Below are 17,998 nucleotides of genomic sequence, written 5' to 3' on the forward strand. Positions count from 1 at the left end.
CGGTCAGAGGAAAACGTTAATATAATATATACTTTCATTTCATGACCACTTAATTAAAAGTGGATGAGCTAGTACAGTATGTAGAAGAAGATAGGAAACATAAGCTACCCAAACTAACCAAATTTAATCCAAACCTAATCAAATAAAATATTGAAGTGTAATGTTGCCCAAATTAACTCTTATTACTTTAAGGATCCATTTCATAGTATTATGTTGATTTGTTTGAACACATTTTTTTTTTTAGTACGTATGTGTTAAGATGGTTGCAGCACTTGGCTTGTACACATCTCAGGGCTGTGAAATATGACTGATTTGGCTTTGGATGTGTATGAGCCGCTAGACTTGTACAGCAACTCCTTTTTGCAGTTTGAATTCTGCATCACTCTCTCGTGTGGTTAAAATTGAACAGATGAGGCACATCTGGGCTCCGAATATCTCTTAGAAAGTTTGACCACCAAAATATCATCACAAGAAGTGAACAACTGCACAGATACTCAATTGTTGGAAAAAATCTGCTGTACGGTATAGCATTTTAAATCTATTCTGTAAGATGACAAAGTCAGATTTTCTTTCAAGTAAAATGGCTGCTCACACAGTGAATTGCACATTTTTCATGTTATTTAAACTTCTATTTATCATGATCTGCATTCTGTAAACATTGCAATGATCGCTCCATAGATAATTGTTACAGTTTGCTGCGTACAGCACTGGTAAATGATCTGTCATCACAAAAAAATACAGGAAGCTCAGTAGGTGACATTCAGTTGCAGGCTACAGTGCACATGATAGTTGCTAAATTTAGGCTGCAGATTCACCACATTCATAATGTTAATTAACTTACACTGTAGCTATGTTTGGGTCACACTTTCACACATTATGCGTTTCAACATCAGTCCGTGACATTGCGCATAAGAAATAGCAGCAGCCAGAAGTACAGAACGCTTGATCGGGCCTGATTCAGTATCTGACTGATACATAGATGCACCTCTGCAAGGTTATTCAGGTTGCCAAACGATATTAGATTTCCCTGCCTTTAAAAAAACATATGTCCAACAATGATTTGGCACATTGAAATGGAAGATGCACATACTGACATACCCAAAAAATTGCTGACAAGCAAGGCGCTACAACAACTCCAGAAAGTCAAGGTCACTGTGTGAGCACCTGGAAGATATGTCACTAGCCAGCAGGATGCAGTATGACTGAGCTGGGACCAGGTAGTAATGACGCTATAGCCCAGCAGGGGGTGTGTAGTGGCATACGGCACAGTTCAGCAAGGAGGGTGTAGTAACAGAAGACATGGCCGTTGGGAAGAAGGCTGTTAGTCAGTGAGGGAGCTGCCATGTCTTAAACCGACATGCGCAGTAAGACAGGTTACAGGGGCTGCATTGGAATCAGTCACAAAGGAGAGCCCTAAAAACAGCCCTGCAGAGTATGGAGGCGTTCTTCTCAGCTTCTCAGCTCTGTGGTGATAGTCACAGTGCTGGGTTTGGGGACACATCCCTGTGGTTAGTGTTATAGAGAGCTGTGTGCGGTGTGCTTATAAGTGTGTTGACTCTTCCTCTTGCCTTCTCAGCCACCAGACACAGACCACCTGCTGGGACCATCCCAAGATGGCGGAGCTGTACCAGTCTCTGGGTAAGAAGCCCTTGCAATCCTGCCCACCTGCAAATATCAGCATCCTCCCAGTCCCATGTCCCACTCTCTCCCACTGTCCCTGTCTGTGTGCGTGTGCGTGTGTAGGTTGCGGTTGCTATAGTTACCCTTCTCTCTCTGTCTCTCTCTCTCTCTCTCTCTCTCTCTCTCTCTGTCTCCCTGCAGCTGACCTGAACAACGTGCGGTTTTCCGCCTACAGGACAGCCATGAAGCTCCGCAGGCTGCAGAAAGCCCTGTGCTGTGAGTACCGCTGCCCTCTGTCCCCTCCTCCTGTCCTCCAGGGACAACCTGGATTACATCACATGACTAGAGGAAAAAGTCAAAATCGAAGGAATGAGCAACATCACAAGCAGATATAAGCTAGAGATATTTTTAAAATCATCTTAAATCATTTTCAAAAGGCAATATATGTGTTGCTGAAGTGTGTTGAAATAAAGACATCAGGGTGGTAAAAGACAAATGACCCAAGCATTACTGTTGTTTATTTACTTTAAGACAATGTATGTTCCCTGAGAATTGAGATTTACACATCTGAATTTGAATTTGAGTCAAAGTCTACCAGAGAAATCAGGGCATGAGAAACCACACTTTAATGATATAAATGCATTGCTAAATGTCAGCAGAGGTTATAACCATTCACATAATTTGGAAGGATACTTTGAGCTTGTGTTTTTGTAGAAAAAGCAGCAAGCACATCTTGCCTAAGATTGCTGTGGTATTGGCTATGTGCACTTAACTCTGTGGCTTGAAAAATGTAAAAATATAGCAAATGACGTGATGGTCTCGGTCTGGCTCAGGTTCGTTCGGTACAGGTGTGTTAGTTTCGTTACGTCCAGCAATCTGATCATCTCTCTGCATGCAGTGGACCTCCTGGGTATGTCGGCTGCCCACGAAGCTTTCGACCAGCACAACCTGAAGCAGAACGAGCAGGTGATGGACATCATGCAGGTCATTAACTGCCTGACCAGCATGTATGATCGCCTGGAACAGCAGCACAGCAGCCTGGTCAACGTGCCCCTGTGTGTGGACATGTGTCTCAACTGGCTGCTCAACGTCTACGACACGTAAGTCACCCCAACACACACACACACACACACACACACACACACACACAGTCTCACATACGCACACACATAAACACCCACACAGACACACGCTCTATGCATACGCATGTAACCACTTCACCTGGTGCTTGGTGCTTACGTCTGAGCATGTGTGTGCAGTCTGTGTGAACAAATAACTTTTCTGTATGAAGAGGCTGCCTTTGTGTGTAAAAATGTCATTTTTGTGTGAATTTGTCGTGTCAGAACACCTGTTGTGTTTCCACAGAGGCCGGACAGGAAAGATCCGCACCCTGTCCTTCAAAACTGGTATTATTTCACTCTGTAAAGCACATCTGGAGGACAAATATAGATGTAAGTACAGATAAAATTCTGTGTAAATCAGGTCCTTTGTGTTTGTGTGTGTGTGATTGTGTGCGTGTGTGTGTGAGAGAGAGAGAGAGAGAGATATAGTGTGCAGACTTAATTGTATGTGTGTATTACAAATGCCATGTACACCCTGTGGGTATTTAGGTGATGCACATTGTTGCACAGTGTGTGTACTATATATGTAGTGTGTACACTGAGTGTATACATGATATACATGTGTTTGTGTGTGTGTCTCTCTCTCAGTTCTGTTCAGGCAAGTGGCTGGCCCGACGGGTATGTGTGACCAGCGTCGACTGGGCCTTCTGCTGCACGAGTCTATTCAGATCCCCCGCCAGCTGGGCGAGGTGGCGTCCTTCGGAGGGAGCAATATCGAGCCCAGTGTGCGCAGCTGCTTCCAGTTCGTAAGTCCCCACACCCACACACACACCAACACGGACACCCCCATTACACGCCACATTCCTCTCTTCCCACAGACCCACAGACACATACTTCCCACACATACCCCCTGCTGCCTCTTCCTGTGCACACACTTCACACTGACTCACACATCCCACGCACATCACACCGCACACATATGCCTCACACACAGCACGCTCCATGAACACCCCTCACGCACCGCACATGCTACACATAAACCCTCACACCACATTCGGGCTTTGCACGCTACATGAACACCTTCAAAAGCAGAAAAGTTAAAGATGTACAGGTCATCGCTGGTGCCTCGGAAAGGAATTTCTGGTTAATCCATTAATCTCATTTTTTGGCAAAGGGCATTCTGGGAAGTTGTAGCATCGCACTCCCACAGAACTGTGTCTGTGCACATGCGTGCGCGTGTTTTCCGCATGCTTGTTGTTTCTCGCTCTGTGGAGAGCAGTGATCAGCTCAGCCTCTTCATCATTGGATAGAAAACAGTGAACAATCAGAGCAGCCTACATGCAAACCCCCCCAGCATGTGACATGCAGAGGAGATCATATCATCCATGCCATACTCAGGGATAGAAATAGCAGCTCACTGCAGTCTCGGTCTCTTCACAGTGCATGAGTCAAGCATGGCACAAGTGATGGAAATAATGGAAATGAAAAAACGCCCTGACTTTCCGCTCTGTACATTTCCACAAAACCAGTTGTTCCGATGCAACAGAACTGCTTATAAACAAAACGCAGGCTCTCGCTGCAGCAGCTGAAAGGTGCTGCGCTACTCCATGCATCAGCCTCCTGGCCTTGGTTCCTCCTTGAAGCAGAGGAAGCAATAATTACAGTAATTTTACCACAGAGCTGTGTGTGAAAAGTGAAGCCCTAGCTAGATGGCTATAAGCATTTCCCACAGTTTGATTTAAATAAATAGTCACCATAACTGGTAGATTTTTCTGGGTGTGTATAAATATGGCACTCTCATGTGGAAAATAACATACTGTTCCTACATGGGTGAAAAAACACGTTGACTCCTTGCTACTTGAACTGTGTTCTGAATACAAGGTTAAACTGCCAGGCTGGAAGACATAAAGATCTTTTTATCAAGGGTATGCAGTGTACTGTGTTAGCTAAAAAATGAAATGAAGCAGAAATAAAGAAAAGTGTCATGTCACGGCTCTGAGTTTAAAAGTCTGGCAAAAAACAAGGTGGATTCAAGACCTGCTGCAAGAGCAATGAAAGATGGTTCTTGAATGAGTCGGAAGGAAATCTTACCTGTGATGAGCAGATAATACAAAGAAATACTCAGAAGTCAAGAAAAGGACTACAGGGCTCGAATTAAACGTGTCTACAAATGTTAAGGGGCATTGCTAAATTGGAAAATGAGGTCTTATTTTCAGTCAAAATAACCAATGCAAAAAGAGGGCAAATGCAAAAGTGGTCCTTTTATCAAAACAGATTGTGCTGTGTGGTAATTGCATTTGCAGCCTTTCAGTTCTAGGATGTCGTGGGTAATGACTTGTAACCAAAAAGGTTGCAGGTTGAAATCAGAGGTGAGCTGCTGCTCTTGTACCTCTGAGCAAGGTAGTTAATCAGAATTGCTTCAGTAAATATCTAGTGTTAAATGGGTTATATGGAAAAAGTCGGCTGCATAGGCTGTCCTGGATATGGACATCTGCTAAGCAAATCAGTAATAAGCTCACATTGGGTAGTGGTATTGATGTACCTCACAGCATGGGTGCCCACACTGAAAATTGCTCATAAACACATCCATCAGAAAACACTGTTGCACATTTATAGTTATTGATTGCTGAAAATAGATAGAAAGTTGTGTCCTGCTATGCCTCTGGGAATCCCTAACGAGCCGGGAGTTACATTTAAATGCTTAATATCCGTGAAATGTGCTGGAAATAATCAAGTGCCGCTGCAAATGGAATTCAGTTTATTGTTCTTTCGATAAGGTATGCGTTTTTATTAACCAGCAGGGGAAAAAATGATATCTTATGGTTTACCGCCTTAAAGATCACCAAAGACATACATATGCAGTGAACCGCTTCCAGATCAAAATGGTTCTTTATTTTTGGTTGATTTTTACATTCAAAAAATAGGTTTTTGATACTGTCGTGATCACTGTCTTTGGAGACATTTTGCGTGTGACAGTCTTTTGCTTAAAAATGTACGACCAACTATATTTAAACCCTTACACAACATAATGGAAATGCCCTCTAGTAAATCATTAACTATTAAAGTAGTCGTCAGAGATGTGCTATGCCAGGAGTAGATGTTTGGCTAGACTTTACCTATGAACTATAATAATAACCTATAATCCCACAGAAAAATACAACTGAGTAAACAGTAAAATAAGAACATTTCTAAACATTGATAAAATTCTTCACATGCCATTAATACTGTAGATCCCCCACAACACATGCTTGATTGCAACCCCAGTGGCTCTGAATCGCTATAATTTCTGCCAAACTGACAGCAGTCTTAGTAATGTGTACATGCTTTTAGCTTCAGAGGAACAGTGGAACTGAGGTGGGAGTTTTGCATAAGAAAGTTTCAAGACCTTGTGTTATTTTAATAAAGACGTGCACATGGTATGTTAACACTTGAAATGCTGGTAAGCCACGTAAAACCCACAGTGCAAGCTAATTGTAAAACAAAGGATTAAACTCACATTTTGTATCATACATAACATGACATTGCATAAACATTTCCAAATGCAGGTTTCTGATGACAGTGGTTCATCATTACAAAATTTAAAAGCATATATTGAATGTTGGGCTTATTGTTATTTGCTGGTTTGACACGTGCTGTTGCTTTCTGCTGGGACAAAAAGTAAGGAGTGACACTGAATCTTCAAAAAATGTGCTTGTTTCAGATAATGCTAAATGGTTGTGTAATAACTAAATAAGCAGTAGAATGATTTCCTGTGTTGATTTTACTAGGGAAACGAGAATGAATTCAGTTGGGAAATTCCACGTCCAGGTCTTAATCCCTACACCAGATCAATTTTTCTGCTCTGTAGGAAAATGTTTACATAACCAGGACTTGAAATGTTGAGGTATTTTATCACAGCATTGTAACAGTACTGAGAAAAAGGTCATAGTATATGCTTCTGTTTTGTTTTCTCAGTGAAATATAATTTTATTAAGCAGTGCAGAAGAAAATATAAATTAGTTATTAGCTTGAACGAAACAGACTACTATTTTTTTAAAACTTCGGGACACTCTTGTTGTACATAGGTAATGCCATACAATATGTTGGCTTTTGTAGGTTTCATGACCTCAGTGCATTGGTTTCATAATATGAGTGAGACCGCAGTATGGTTTTGTTTGCAGGGAGATGAGACAGTGAAGCAGAGGGGCCTGGGGTGTTGATACCTCTGTTGTGACTGTTCTTTTCTCTCGTTTGTTACGTGGTAGTCTCTGATTGGCTGTCTGTTTCTCCTTGGTCTGACAGGCCAATAACAAGCCAGAGCTGGAGGCTTCCGTGTTCCTGGACTGGATGCGCCTGGAGCCCCAGTCCATGGTGTGGCTCCCGGTGCTGCACCGCGTGGCGGCTGCTGAGACTGCCAAACACCAGGCCAAGTGCAACATCTGCAAGGAGTGCCCCATCATTGGCTTCAGGTACGTGCCTAAACCCACACAAGGGTTCCTCACTGTAACTTCAAACCCCTTCTCCTCTGAATGTAAAGAACCTTACCCGCATTCCAAAATCAGCACTGGCTTCACTTAGGCAGACAACCCCAACTCTCACCCGCTACCGTCGACCGGTGTGTTGCTGACAGGCACAGTCCAATGTTGGCTCTCTTTGTCTCTCCTCCACAGATACAGAAGCTTAAAGCACTTTAACTATGACATCTGCCAAAGCTGTTTCTTCTCTGGACGCGTTGCCAAGGGACACAAAATGCAGTACCCGATGGTGGAGTACTGCACTCCGGTAGGGCTCAATTCTCCATGTTAATAGGTGTTAGCTCTTTAACTTTACTGTAGGCTGTACTATTTTGTGTGTATGCATATGGATGTGTGACAGAGAGATATATAGAGGAGCACTGGTCATGTGTGTATCTGAGAGGGATATTGTGCGTGTGAGGTAGAAAGCAAGAGACTGTGTGTGTGTGTGTGTGTGTGTGTGTGTGTGTTGACCTCGTTTGGGACAAATGCCTCATTGTTGGGACTGTCTTTTAGACGACTTCAGGGGAGGACGTGCGGGACTTTGCCAAGGTGCTGAAAAACAAATTCAGGACAAAGCGCTACTTTGCCAAGCACCCGCGGATGGGCTACCTCCCTGTGCAAAGCGTCCTGGAGGGAGACAACATGGAGACGTGAGCCAGTGCTTCTCATCCTCTCTCCATTGCCAGCCTCTCCTCCTCCTCCTCACACAGCTTTTCATCTGTTCTCCTGGAGACACAAGCCAACACTCAGTTGCCATCTTACTTATTATCACTAAATCTATGATTTGCGTCATGTCTCATCCAGACATCTGAGATGTAGCTGGTCTGGAGCATCAGGGAGTCTCCTGTGTGTGTGTGTGCGTGTACGTGTGTGTGTGCGTGTATGTGTGTGTGTGTGTTTTCAAGTGGATGTGACAGTGTGTCAGTGGGAAGAGATGCTGGGAAAGTGCTCTCCAACAGTCCCTGCTGTATGTGTAATTCCCATCATGCTTTGTGGTTTTGCTCCTTTTAAAGAGTGTCTCCCTGCTGCCCCTGTCTTCATCTCACATTTTTTGTCTTGCAGTCCTGTTACACTGATCAACTTCTGGCCTGTAGATTATGCGTGAGTACTCCGAGCAGCTGACCAAGGCACCACATCTCCTACTAACACGCACATAAACACACACAAAGACACACACACACACGCACACATACACACACACTTCTTTGTTGCTCAGTCTAATTCACCTGCTTCGTGCTCCTCCACCTCTCACTGCACTGTTTTTCCTTTTTGTCTCAGTTTACATGTCCCAGCAGTGGTTTTCAGCAGTTTTTAGGTGACGCATGATGAGCATTGGGATGAAATTGTATTAATATTAAAATCAGTCTCTGTGTAAAGGAAAGGAATGAGATGCAGATGTGTTTGTGTATTTCACCTTATACCCTAAATCAGAATGAAGAGTATGATTTCGGAATTTAGTTTATGTTTTTCCAAGAATCGGAAACGGGCAGGTCAGCGACTGGGAACTGGGTTCACAAACAGGCGAAATATTCGGCACTTTCAGAGCAGAATCCCACATGGAACCACCATGTGACTTACCATGTGATCTGTCAGTTCTGTCCGACATGCCAAGACACCGCGGGAGCCATCACCTGCCAGTATTCAGGGGTTACGCTGCCCCCAAGTGGCATGTTATTAGAGATGTCTGCTCCTTCCCCCTTAGTGCTGAAGGAAACTTGTATAGAATTGTGAAGCTCCCACCCCACCCCAGCCACCCTGCCTCTCTCTCTTTCTCTCACTCACTCATTAACTGTTATTTATACACCAGTATGGAGAAGCTGTGTGTTGCGTGTGATTGTGTGTGCACTGTGTATGAGTGATACGGACACCGTTATCGGGGTTTGACATTAACGCTTGTTTGATTGCCTGGGACAAGTGAAAGCTTTATATGGACAATTTAGACATTCTCTTTACTTTTCTGATCAGAGAAGTGGAAAATTTCAGTCAGCATCTTTTTTTTTTGGTTCTATCCTTCACATTTAGGCACCATAAAATGTGCATCTGACATTTTGGGTTTTGAAATCTGGCCTTCCTTGTCTCGTCTGCCAAGACGTCTCTCTTCAGATTTCACGGACGGCTCATCGTTGCCACCCACTGCGGCAGACATTGCCGTTTCACTGCAGCCGAGTAACCGAGTTAGCTTTCTTTTATGAAGAGCCACGCAGCAGTGCAAACCTTTTGAAACAAGGTGCTTTGAGAGATTATGGAAAGTGATAGCGACTGCTAGCTCAGCCAGTGCTAAGGCAGCCGCTGTCCTATCTGACAGCTAGTGGCAAACAGTACGATGCGCTGCAAAAAAGAGCAGCCAGCTGTTTAAGAAGCACAGCAGTAATTATTTACTCTCATGAAAGAAAAAAAAGAAATGCTCTTGTGCCTTTTTATTTTACATAAAATTAGCTAGTTAGCCACAGAAGCTTATTGGTTGTCCACTAAGTATACAGCTCTGTTTACATTTAGTCTTACCTTATGTATTATGAGCAAATGAAGAGTTTTACTTTTTGGTAAATGTGATACTTTAGTACATGTTTAAACGGACTATGAGTGGGAGTGATTTTGTCTCAGAATATGGCACAACACCACCAGCTATTTTTTTTTCCCATTTTAGTAAAACAACAGCAACGTTTTGCTATTTATATTTATCATTCTTTTGTGGGCACTGGACATGTGCATTTATAAAATGTCAGAAGCACAGATTTTCTTGCAGCTCATTGAAAATGTCTTTAAGATTGAATAAGTTGCCATGAAACTAACTTTGAGAGCTGACTTGTTGGCGTGGAAGAGCCCGTTGCTGTGAACTAAGTTTCAAAGAAACATATGGCGCAAATAACCAAAAGCTTGCAAAGACAGTTATTGAATCTGTATGTTACATTTGTGCTGCAGGTCTGTGAGGTGTCATACAGTTGTGCTGTTTGTGCTTGTCAGTTGCACCTCTGAACATGCCAGAAATGCTTTTTGTTTCTCCATCAAGAGCTTCAGAAAGCTTAATGTGGAGGCTTGATTATGAAGGCGAAACGGTGAGGCAGTTGTGTGTATGGAGGAAGCAGGGTCTCAGCTTGTCCCCTTTTCTTTTGTCTCCGTGTCTGTAGGCCCGCTTCCTCACCCCAGCTGTCCCATGATGACACTCACTCCCGAATCGAGCATTACGCCAGCAGGTGAGCAATATCCACACTGGTGCTGAGCATTATGTAAGTAGATGAACCACATACACACCTGTGTCCAGCATTTTGTGAAGAGGTGAGCCACATACAGATCTGTATTGAATATTATATAAATAGAAGAGCCACATCCACTTCCAGCTCAAGCATTATCCTAGCAGGTGAACCCCAGAAACCTCAGTGGGAAACACTCACTCACTGCTGTGAAGGAAATGCATTTCTTGTATGTTTGTAAGGGAGGGAAGCCATCTTGTTGCATTCAGACCAAAATAGTGAGCAGACCTTAGTATAATTTTGTACAGACGAAGGAAAATAGGAGTAAGGGAAAATTATATTGGCTTAGCCTATATAGTCTAAGATGGATAGATTAACGTAGATCTTGGTTTGGCTGTGATTGAACAAAACCCTACAGAGCCCGTAATTCCAAGGTTTGCTCTGTTTAAAACTACTGTCACTAATCCCGCCATTGATGGTGAACAGAGCAAAAACATTACTAGACCCTCTTTGCCGAATACAATGAAAATAGCGTTACTAAACCCCCATGGTGAATATGCTTTAAATATCACCAACTCCACCGCTGATGGTAAATGCAATGAAATTACTGCCACCAATCCCCCTACCGGTGGTGAATGTAGTACCAAATATCATTGCTAATCCCCCACCGATGGTGAATACAGCTGAAATACCACTGCAGATCCCCTACTGATGGTGAATATAGTGCAAGTAATGTTGGTTCGCAGAGGGAGGTGTCTTTCCTGTATTGGCCGTCAGAACAGCACAGTTTCAACACTCTCCCGTCTTGTCACCCCTCAGACTAGCTGAAATGGAGAACCGGAACGGGTCGTATCTGAACGACAGCATCTCGCCAAACGAGAGCATGTGAGTTGCACCACTCTTAAGCCCCCCCCCCCCCTACTCTCCGTATTCTCACCGCGTGTCTGTGTGTCAGCGCATGGCCGGAGCTGGTGACTGGGATCAGTGCTCAACACTCAGCCACACGAGTGCAGCTGCGCCGCACGATGACGGTTATTATGAAGAACACTTCAAGCGTCCCTATTGAGAATTTTTCTATCTTTGGAATATACACAAACATAGACGGCTCAGTGTTGCCCTTCAGATTTCTGTTTGTCGTACTGAGTCTCCCGTTACCAGCAAATTATAATTAAGGGTTAGCTGAAGGTTAAGTGTTCTTTGTAAAAGATTTATTCAAAAAAAGGACTTGCTATTGTATGGTCCAATTTAAAGGATCCAGGCGCAATACCAAGTCATTCTGCAAATTATTACAGTACATACTACATACTCACTCGGTGCACTATTCCTCCAAAACTGGGCTTTTTAGTCTGGTGAATGCTTAAGCAATTGCTTGTATGTAAAATGTAAACTAGTGGTGGTACCAGACAGCCTTGGGGGGGAAGCCTGTGCTGGTTTTCCAGGTTTCCAGATTTAACCTACCGTGTTCTCTCTGATAAGTATGCTGTGGGTTTAGTATCATTGTACACTTGATGGTCCAGCTAGACGTCTGTGAGTACTAGTCTCTTAGTGCTCAGACTGGCCTTCTCTGTCCGTAAGGCACAGGGCATTTATATAGCTGCTGGTAAGGGGAGTTCAGTCTTTTAAATGATCACTGATCCTACTGCATTTACTACACTTGCAACTATATTGTGTTGTGTAGTCCTTTATCCTGATTAAGCTGGTAAGTGACCCTTCCAGCAGAGGGATCTCTGCTGTGCCAAATTCCCCTGCCAGAAATACCCCTTGTGAGCCATGCACATTTAGAAATGGAATACTCAAAATCAATCAAATGAGTCCAAAAACCCCAAAATTGTTTTGTCACATCCAACTGCCATCTGGATTTCTCAATGGGAAAAGTAAACAAGAGTAAGATGTCCACAGACAAAGACACTATGCACCACAGGTCACCATGAAGCAGTGCGCTCACAGTCGCCGTGTCGACTGGTTGGCTGGCTGAGTGTGAGCGTGTAGATTCGCTGGCGAGCTGAGTGTTGCTTTGCTGATACAGTAGTTTGGCTGTCTGAGTGTGGTTGTGTCGTATGGTCGCCTGGCTGAGTGTGCTTGTGTTGATCGGTTGGCTCTCTGAGCGTTGCTTTGTTGGTACAGTAGGTCGGCTGGCTGAGTGTGGCTGTTTTGATTGGTTGCTCTCTCTCCTGTGCTGCAGCGATGATGAACACCTGCTGATCCAACATTACTGCCAGAGTCTGAACCAGGAGTCTCCCCTTAGCCAGCCCCGCAGCCCTGCCCAGATCCTCATCTCCTTGGAGACCGAGGAAAGAGGAGAGCTAGAAAGGGTCCTGAACGATCTGGAAGAGGAGAATAGGTTAACACGCATGCACACATACTGCAGTACCGGTCAGCTAGTGTGAGACGGGGGGGGAGAATGACAGCCGTGGTTTTGTATCCTCAGGAATTTGCAGGCAGAGTATGACCGTCTGAAGCAGGCTCACGACCGCAAGGGCCTGTCCCCCCTGCCGTCGCCCCCGGAGATGCTGCCCGTGTCGCCCCAGAGCCCCCGGGACGCCGAGCTGATCGCGGAGGCCAAGCTGCTGCGCCAGCACAAGGGCCGGCTGGAGGCGCGCATGCAGATCCTGGAGGACCACAACAAGCAGCTGGAGTCACAGCTGCACCGCCTCAGACAGCTCCTGGAACAGGTCAGCGACACAGACAGGACAGACAGAGACACAGGCTGACAGGAAGAGAGAGACACAGACAGGGAGAGAGAGACACACAGGGAGAGAGAGACACACAAGAAGAGAGAGACAGACAGGAAGAGAGAGACAGACAGGAAGAGAGAGACAGACATGAAGAGAGACAGACGGGAAGAAAGAGACACGCTGACAGGAAGACGGTGACACAGACAGGGAGATAGAGAAATACAGACAGACAGGAAGAGAAGGACATACACAGGAAGACAAAGATGCACACAGACAAGAAGAGAGAGCCACAGACAGATAGGAAGAAAGAGACACACTCTAACAGGAAGAGAGTGACACAGACAGGGAGAGGCAAATGCACACAGACAGGGTGAGACAGACGTAGATGGACAGGAAGAGAGACACGCAGACAGACAGGGAGAGAGTGACACAGACAGATAGAGGCCGACATACAGCTGGAGGAGAGATAGACAGACAAGGCAGAGCAGACTTCCTTTGGGGTTTATTGGGATTTTTAGAAAGCTCAGACGCTGTTTGAATGAGTGATTGGGTGAGTGAAGCATGCTCAGGTGAGGTAACGCCTTTCTCTGTTCCAGCCGCAGACAGACCCCAAGTTGAATGGCACAGCTCTGTCGTCCCCCTCTACCTCCTCCCAGCGCTCCGACACCAGCCTCCCCCTCCTGCGCGTAGCAGCCAGCCAGACCACTGAGACCATGGGTGAGCGCATCACCCGCACTAACGCTTTATTATCACATACATTTACGCTTCCGATTTTAGAGTGCAACTGAATTTTATTTATTTATTATGATGAAATTTAATTCCTAATCCAGAAACACAGTTTAAAGAGGGATCTTTGGAAACAGACCTGTTCAATGACTATGACAGTGTTTGGTTAAAATGCCTTGCCTAAAAGATGCATTGTACGTGTAGCACTTTCGACGGGAGAAAGGTTTGCACCGACTTTCAGAAAGATCTAAGACAGTCATGACAGAGGACGTGTTGATCTGATGCTGAATAGCACAGATGAATTTATGGGTCCCAATTTACAGGGTGGTTACAAACTGTAAATGAGCAGCTCATTCAAAATTAAACTATGAAGCGAAAAAATTCAACTGTGAGCTCACTTCTCATGAACTCCTCCAGTTCCTCCTTGTGTCTCTGCATGTACCTTTCTGACTCTTCCTCTTCCTGTCAGGTGAGGATGAGCTGGCCAGCCCAGCCCAGGACTCGAGCACCGGTCTGGAGGAGGTTATGGAGCAGCTGAACAACTCCTTCCCCCACAGCCAGGGTGAGACACAGTAACACACCTCCCCTGAACACAAACACAAACACAAACCGTGTGTTTTTGGGATTATGGAGGTTCATTTGCCCTCCTACTGAATCAGTCCTCTATATTTCTTTCTTTCCACTCCCCCCTCTCCACCCTTCTCTGGTCCCCACACCCTTCTCTTGGGTCTCCGTGAGGAAGGAGGACGACGGGGCAACCAGTGAGAGGTTAGTGGGACTGCTCACTGCAACATTCCGCAAGCATCCCTCTCTTTCTCTCTCTCTCTCTCTCCTTTACCATCCTCTCTGCCATCCTCCTTCTTAAGGTTAGAGGGCTGTATGAAGGGCTGAGTGACTGATTAGCTTCCAAGGTTGCATGTTTGAGTTTAAGGCGCACGTGTTTGCTGCCGTACATTACATGACATTATTACATTATTGGCATTTAGCAGACCCTCCTTTCCAGAACGACTTACAATGTTGTCCATTTATACAGCTGGGTATTTACCGAGGCAATTCTGGGTTAAGTACCTTGCTCAGGGGTCCAGCAGCAGTGCCCTAGTGGGGAATCGAACCAGCAACCTTTCAGTTACGAGTCCTGCTCCTTAACCACTATGCTACACTGCCGCCAGCATGTTTGTGTGTGTGCGTCCGAGTGACCGGCCGCGCTCCTCTCCCTCAGGCCTCTGTGTGGGAAGCCTCTTCCACATGGCGGACGACCTGGGCCGGGCCGTGGAGTCTCTGGTCAGTGTGATGACGGACGAGCACGGGCCAGAGTGACGGGGCTCCCCCTGCTCCCACAGCATGCTTTTATAGTGAGAACAACTGGAATGGACACCTTTACAAAGAGAAAAAAAAATACATCTATTTTTGTCAAAGATCATGGTTACAAACTTGTAGAATTCAGTAGTTTCTTAAGTCTAAAAAAAATGTTTTATTAACAAAGGCAGGTTTTTACACTTCTATGCAATTGTACAAAAACACTTCGGAACTATGTGTGAAATGATTTGCCGTTTCTTTGTATGGAGCGCATTTCGGATCGTTCAAAAAAAAAAGTTTGTAACAATTAAAAAAAGATTGTAAACTAAAGGATGCTTTATATGACATACATTTATTTATGGAAAAACACAAAAAAAACTTTTAAAGGCAATGCATTTGTTGTGCAACTTTATAGCTCTGTGTGTATGTGTGTGTGTGTGAGAAATGTTCACCTTAACAGTGTTGATGTTCTTGCATTAGAAGAAAAACACAAGTATCGTTACCAAATTACCCACCCAAGTCATTGATTTTTCTTTAGTTTCATCATGTCTCCCGATTTCCTAGCATAAGTTCCTCCTCTTTGGTCAGCAGTATTGTCACTGACCATGACTCAGATCCTACTGTTTTCACGTAAATGATCAGGTAGGCTGATCTTGGGTCAGTAAGGGGCAGGATGTACCCAGAGCATTTTTTTTCCATTGAGTTTAGTTGACCAGATTATTTTCCCTGTTGCGTTTTGATACTTTACAAAGTAGCGTCTTCGGAAAACGTTTTGGAAGAGTTTTATAATGAAGCAATGATCGTGTATTGTAATGTTTTTACAGGATGAGAAAGGGAGACTTGTTTCTAATGTGTATGAAATCTGCTGAAAGTGAGATTGAAGGTAATAACTTGTAATGAATAACGTGCTTGAAAGCAGTGGTTTTTTCCAGTCACAGAGGAGATTATATTAATGGAAACGAGTCTTTTCCAAGCACACTGAGTGATGGATGTGTGGAAGAGGAGTGTGTTCCTGTACACGGATCCCCGGCCATTCTTCCAATCATGCAAGTTCTACCTCAGTTATTTTTTTCGGTACACTGTCCAACGGCGTTCTCCATTTTACCTGAGCGAGATTGCGGTGAAATTTCCAACTATAGCATCTCTGCGGTATTTTGAGTAGTGAATGTCTAGAGTCAAACTTACTGTATCACCCCATATATTTGTGTTTTAATTCAAACATTGTACTCCTAATTGCATTTTTATTTAATCACGTTTGTTTTCACAGATAAGGGATTTGGAGTTCACCCACTGCTCTCTTTAATACACTACATTTTTTTCTTTGAAATGCATTTGTTCTTTTGAAGTTAATGCTTTGTTGATGCTTCAAATGGGGGAAAATGTATTTAACCACAAAGTACTAAATGTAACCCTTAATTTTACCGTATACTCAGAAGAAAATATTAAGAATAAATCAAACTGACACCTCTCACAGTGACAGCATGTTCCAGGACATTAAATTCACCATCTCATGTATTCATTTCTAACTCCAATGTTATCACTGTCATTTGTCTTCATTCTTTTAAACGCTCATGTCACGTTACATATTTTCCTTCAAAACATATCAAATGCCACCAAATATATGCCTTACTACTGTATTATAAATAGCTTTACTGTGTATATCAATAAAGCACGCAGTTATGTTAATGTGTCCGCGTTGCATTGTTCCTGTTTTTGATCCAGTGATGAAAGGTTCGTCAGAGTGGCTTCAGCATGTCTCGTTTCCAAGAATGATGTGGCATATTCACAAAGTCCATAATGTAGCACTCCACACCCCCCCCCCCCCCCATGGAGATACGTAGCCTTTCGATTACTGCCGTCAGTCAGAGCAGGTTGAGAGACGTGACTGTTGGGATCAGGATCAGATTACACATACGGTTTTTCGGTGCTAATGAATCGCAGTCCTGACACCACTGTTTTGCTGTCAGTTGTTCCAAGCCGTGTGCTACAGATGAACTGGCATTACAGCCTGCCTCTCCCACAGCCATGCCAACGCTGTGTTTATCTGGCTCAGCCTTCAGAGAAACATTTCACAGTCTTTAAATAAACGGCACCGGGAGACATCTGGTAGGTTTTATTTAGATGTATATATTACATTATGTACATGCTAAACCAGGCTGCAAACCACAGCATCTCACAGGATTTTTTTGAAAGGGGGAATGGGGGGGGGGGGGTATGAGGTACAGGCCCCTTGATGAACCCGACTCCCTTAGCAGGACCGTCCTGCACAACTGGGTTAATGCGAAACGGTTCTGCTGTGTTTTGCTTCCGGTCAGACTGAATTAGAAGCACAGGGAGCCTGGAGCGGCCCACAGGAACCTGCACTAGTCAACACTGAGAAGGACAAACCCCACCACAGGGAGGAGCACTCCCACTCAACATCAGTCTTCTGTGCTCTGAGGAACGCTGACCAAAAAAAAAAAAAATCAATCAAAACAAGTGATAAAAAATATCCAGGATTAATACAATAAAACAACAAAAAAAAAATCACACCTTGCTTGTACAACAACATCAATTACAACCTCAGTATAGATCAGCCTTCATTGTTTCATACAAGCTGACCTCATGACCTGAATATGAACACTTCACATACGTGTGAACCTGTGGGCTAAGTGGGGTCTTACAGAGGGTCTGGCAGGTAATATAGTGTTAGCGCTACATTACCCCACCCATGGAAACCCTGTAATACCTCATCCAAACTATTGATTTATCTTCCCTAACACTACAGTAGTCTATCCTGTCTAATCCTTCAGCACCCCAGCCTTTGGTGGGGTTCTACAGGGTTTTGTGTAAGATGAGGTGCTACAGGGTTGAATGGGGCACAGCAGGATTTGAAGTGGGCCCTGTCTCTCTTTGGGCACACCGCCAACAGTAAGGATACATCAGACATAAGTTTG

At 44.3% G+C, this 17,998-nt stretch overlaps 1 protein-coding gene across 9 annotated transcripts in view; it reads left to right on the plus strand.

The window, feature by feature from the left end:
- The window catches only part of dmd (dystrophin), a 162,037-nt gene extending 145,289 nt beyond the window's left edge, over positions 1-16,748 (plus strand). For 6 of the 9 annotated variants that reach the window (XM_036540281.1, XM_036540280.1, XM_036540283.1 and 3 more), the window contains 16 exons: positions 1,577-1,638; positions 1,822-1,896; positions 2,519-2,720; positions 2,986-3,071; positions 3,330-3,487; positions 6,963-7,129; positions 7,331-7,442; positions 7,691-7,827; positions 8,240-8,278; positions 10,303-10,368; positions 11,185-11,250; positions 12,548-12,706; positions 12,794-13,037; positions 13,637-13,757; positions 14,236-14,328; positions 14,986-16,748. In XM_036540281.1, coding sequence (XP_036396174.1) covers positions 1,577-1,638; positions 1,822-1,896; positions 2,519-2,720; positions 2,986-3,071; positions 3,330-3,487; positions 6,963-7,129; positions 7,331-7,442; positions 7,691-7,827; positions 8,240-8,278; positions 10,303-10,368; positions 11,185-11,250; positions 12,548-12,706; positions 12,794-13,037; positions 13,637-13,757; positions 14,236-14,328; positions 14,986-15,083 — 1,885 coding nt within the window. In that variant the 3' untranslated portion in view covers positions 15,084-16,748. Of the gene's footprint in view, positions 1-1,576; positions 1,639-1,821; positions 1,897-2,518; positions 2,721-2,985; positions 3,072-3,329; positions 3,488-6,962; positions 7,130-7,330; positions 7,443-7,690; positions 7,828-8,239; positions 8,279-10,302; positions 10,369-11,184; positions 11,251-12,547; positions 12,707-12,793; positions 13,038-13,636; positions 13,758-14,235; positions 14,329-14,508; positions 14,535-14,985 lie in introns of all 9 variants that reach the window. The other 3 variants (XM_036540282.1, XM_036540285.1, XM_036540284.1) reach the window with 2 other exon arrangements.
- The last annotated feature ends 1,250 nt before the right edge of the window (positions 16,749-17,998 follow it).

This window comes from Megalops cyprinoides, chromosome 11, assembly GCF_013368585.1.
Source record: "Megalops cyprinoides isolate fMegCyp1 chromosome 11, fMegCyp1.pri, whole genome shotgun sequence".
Taxonomy (NCBI): domain Eukaryota; kingdom Metazoa; phylum Chordata; class Actinopteri; order Elopiformes; family Megalopidae; genus Megalops; species Megalops cyprinoides.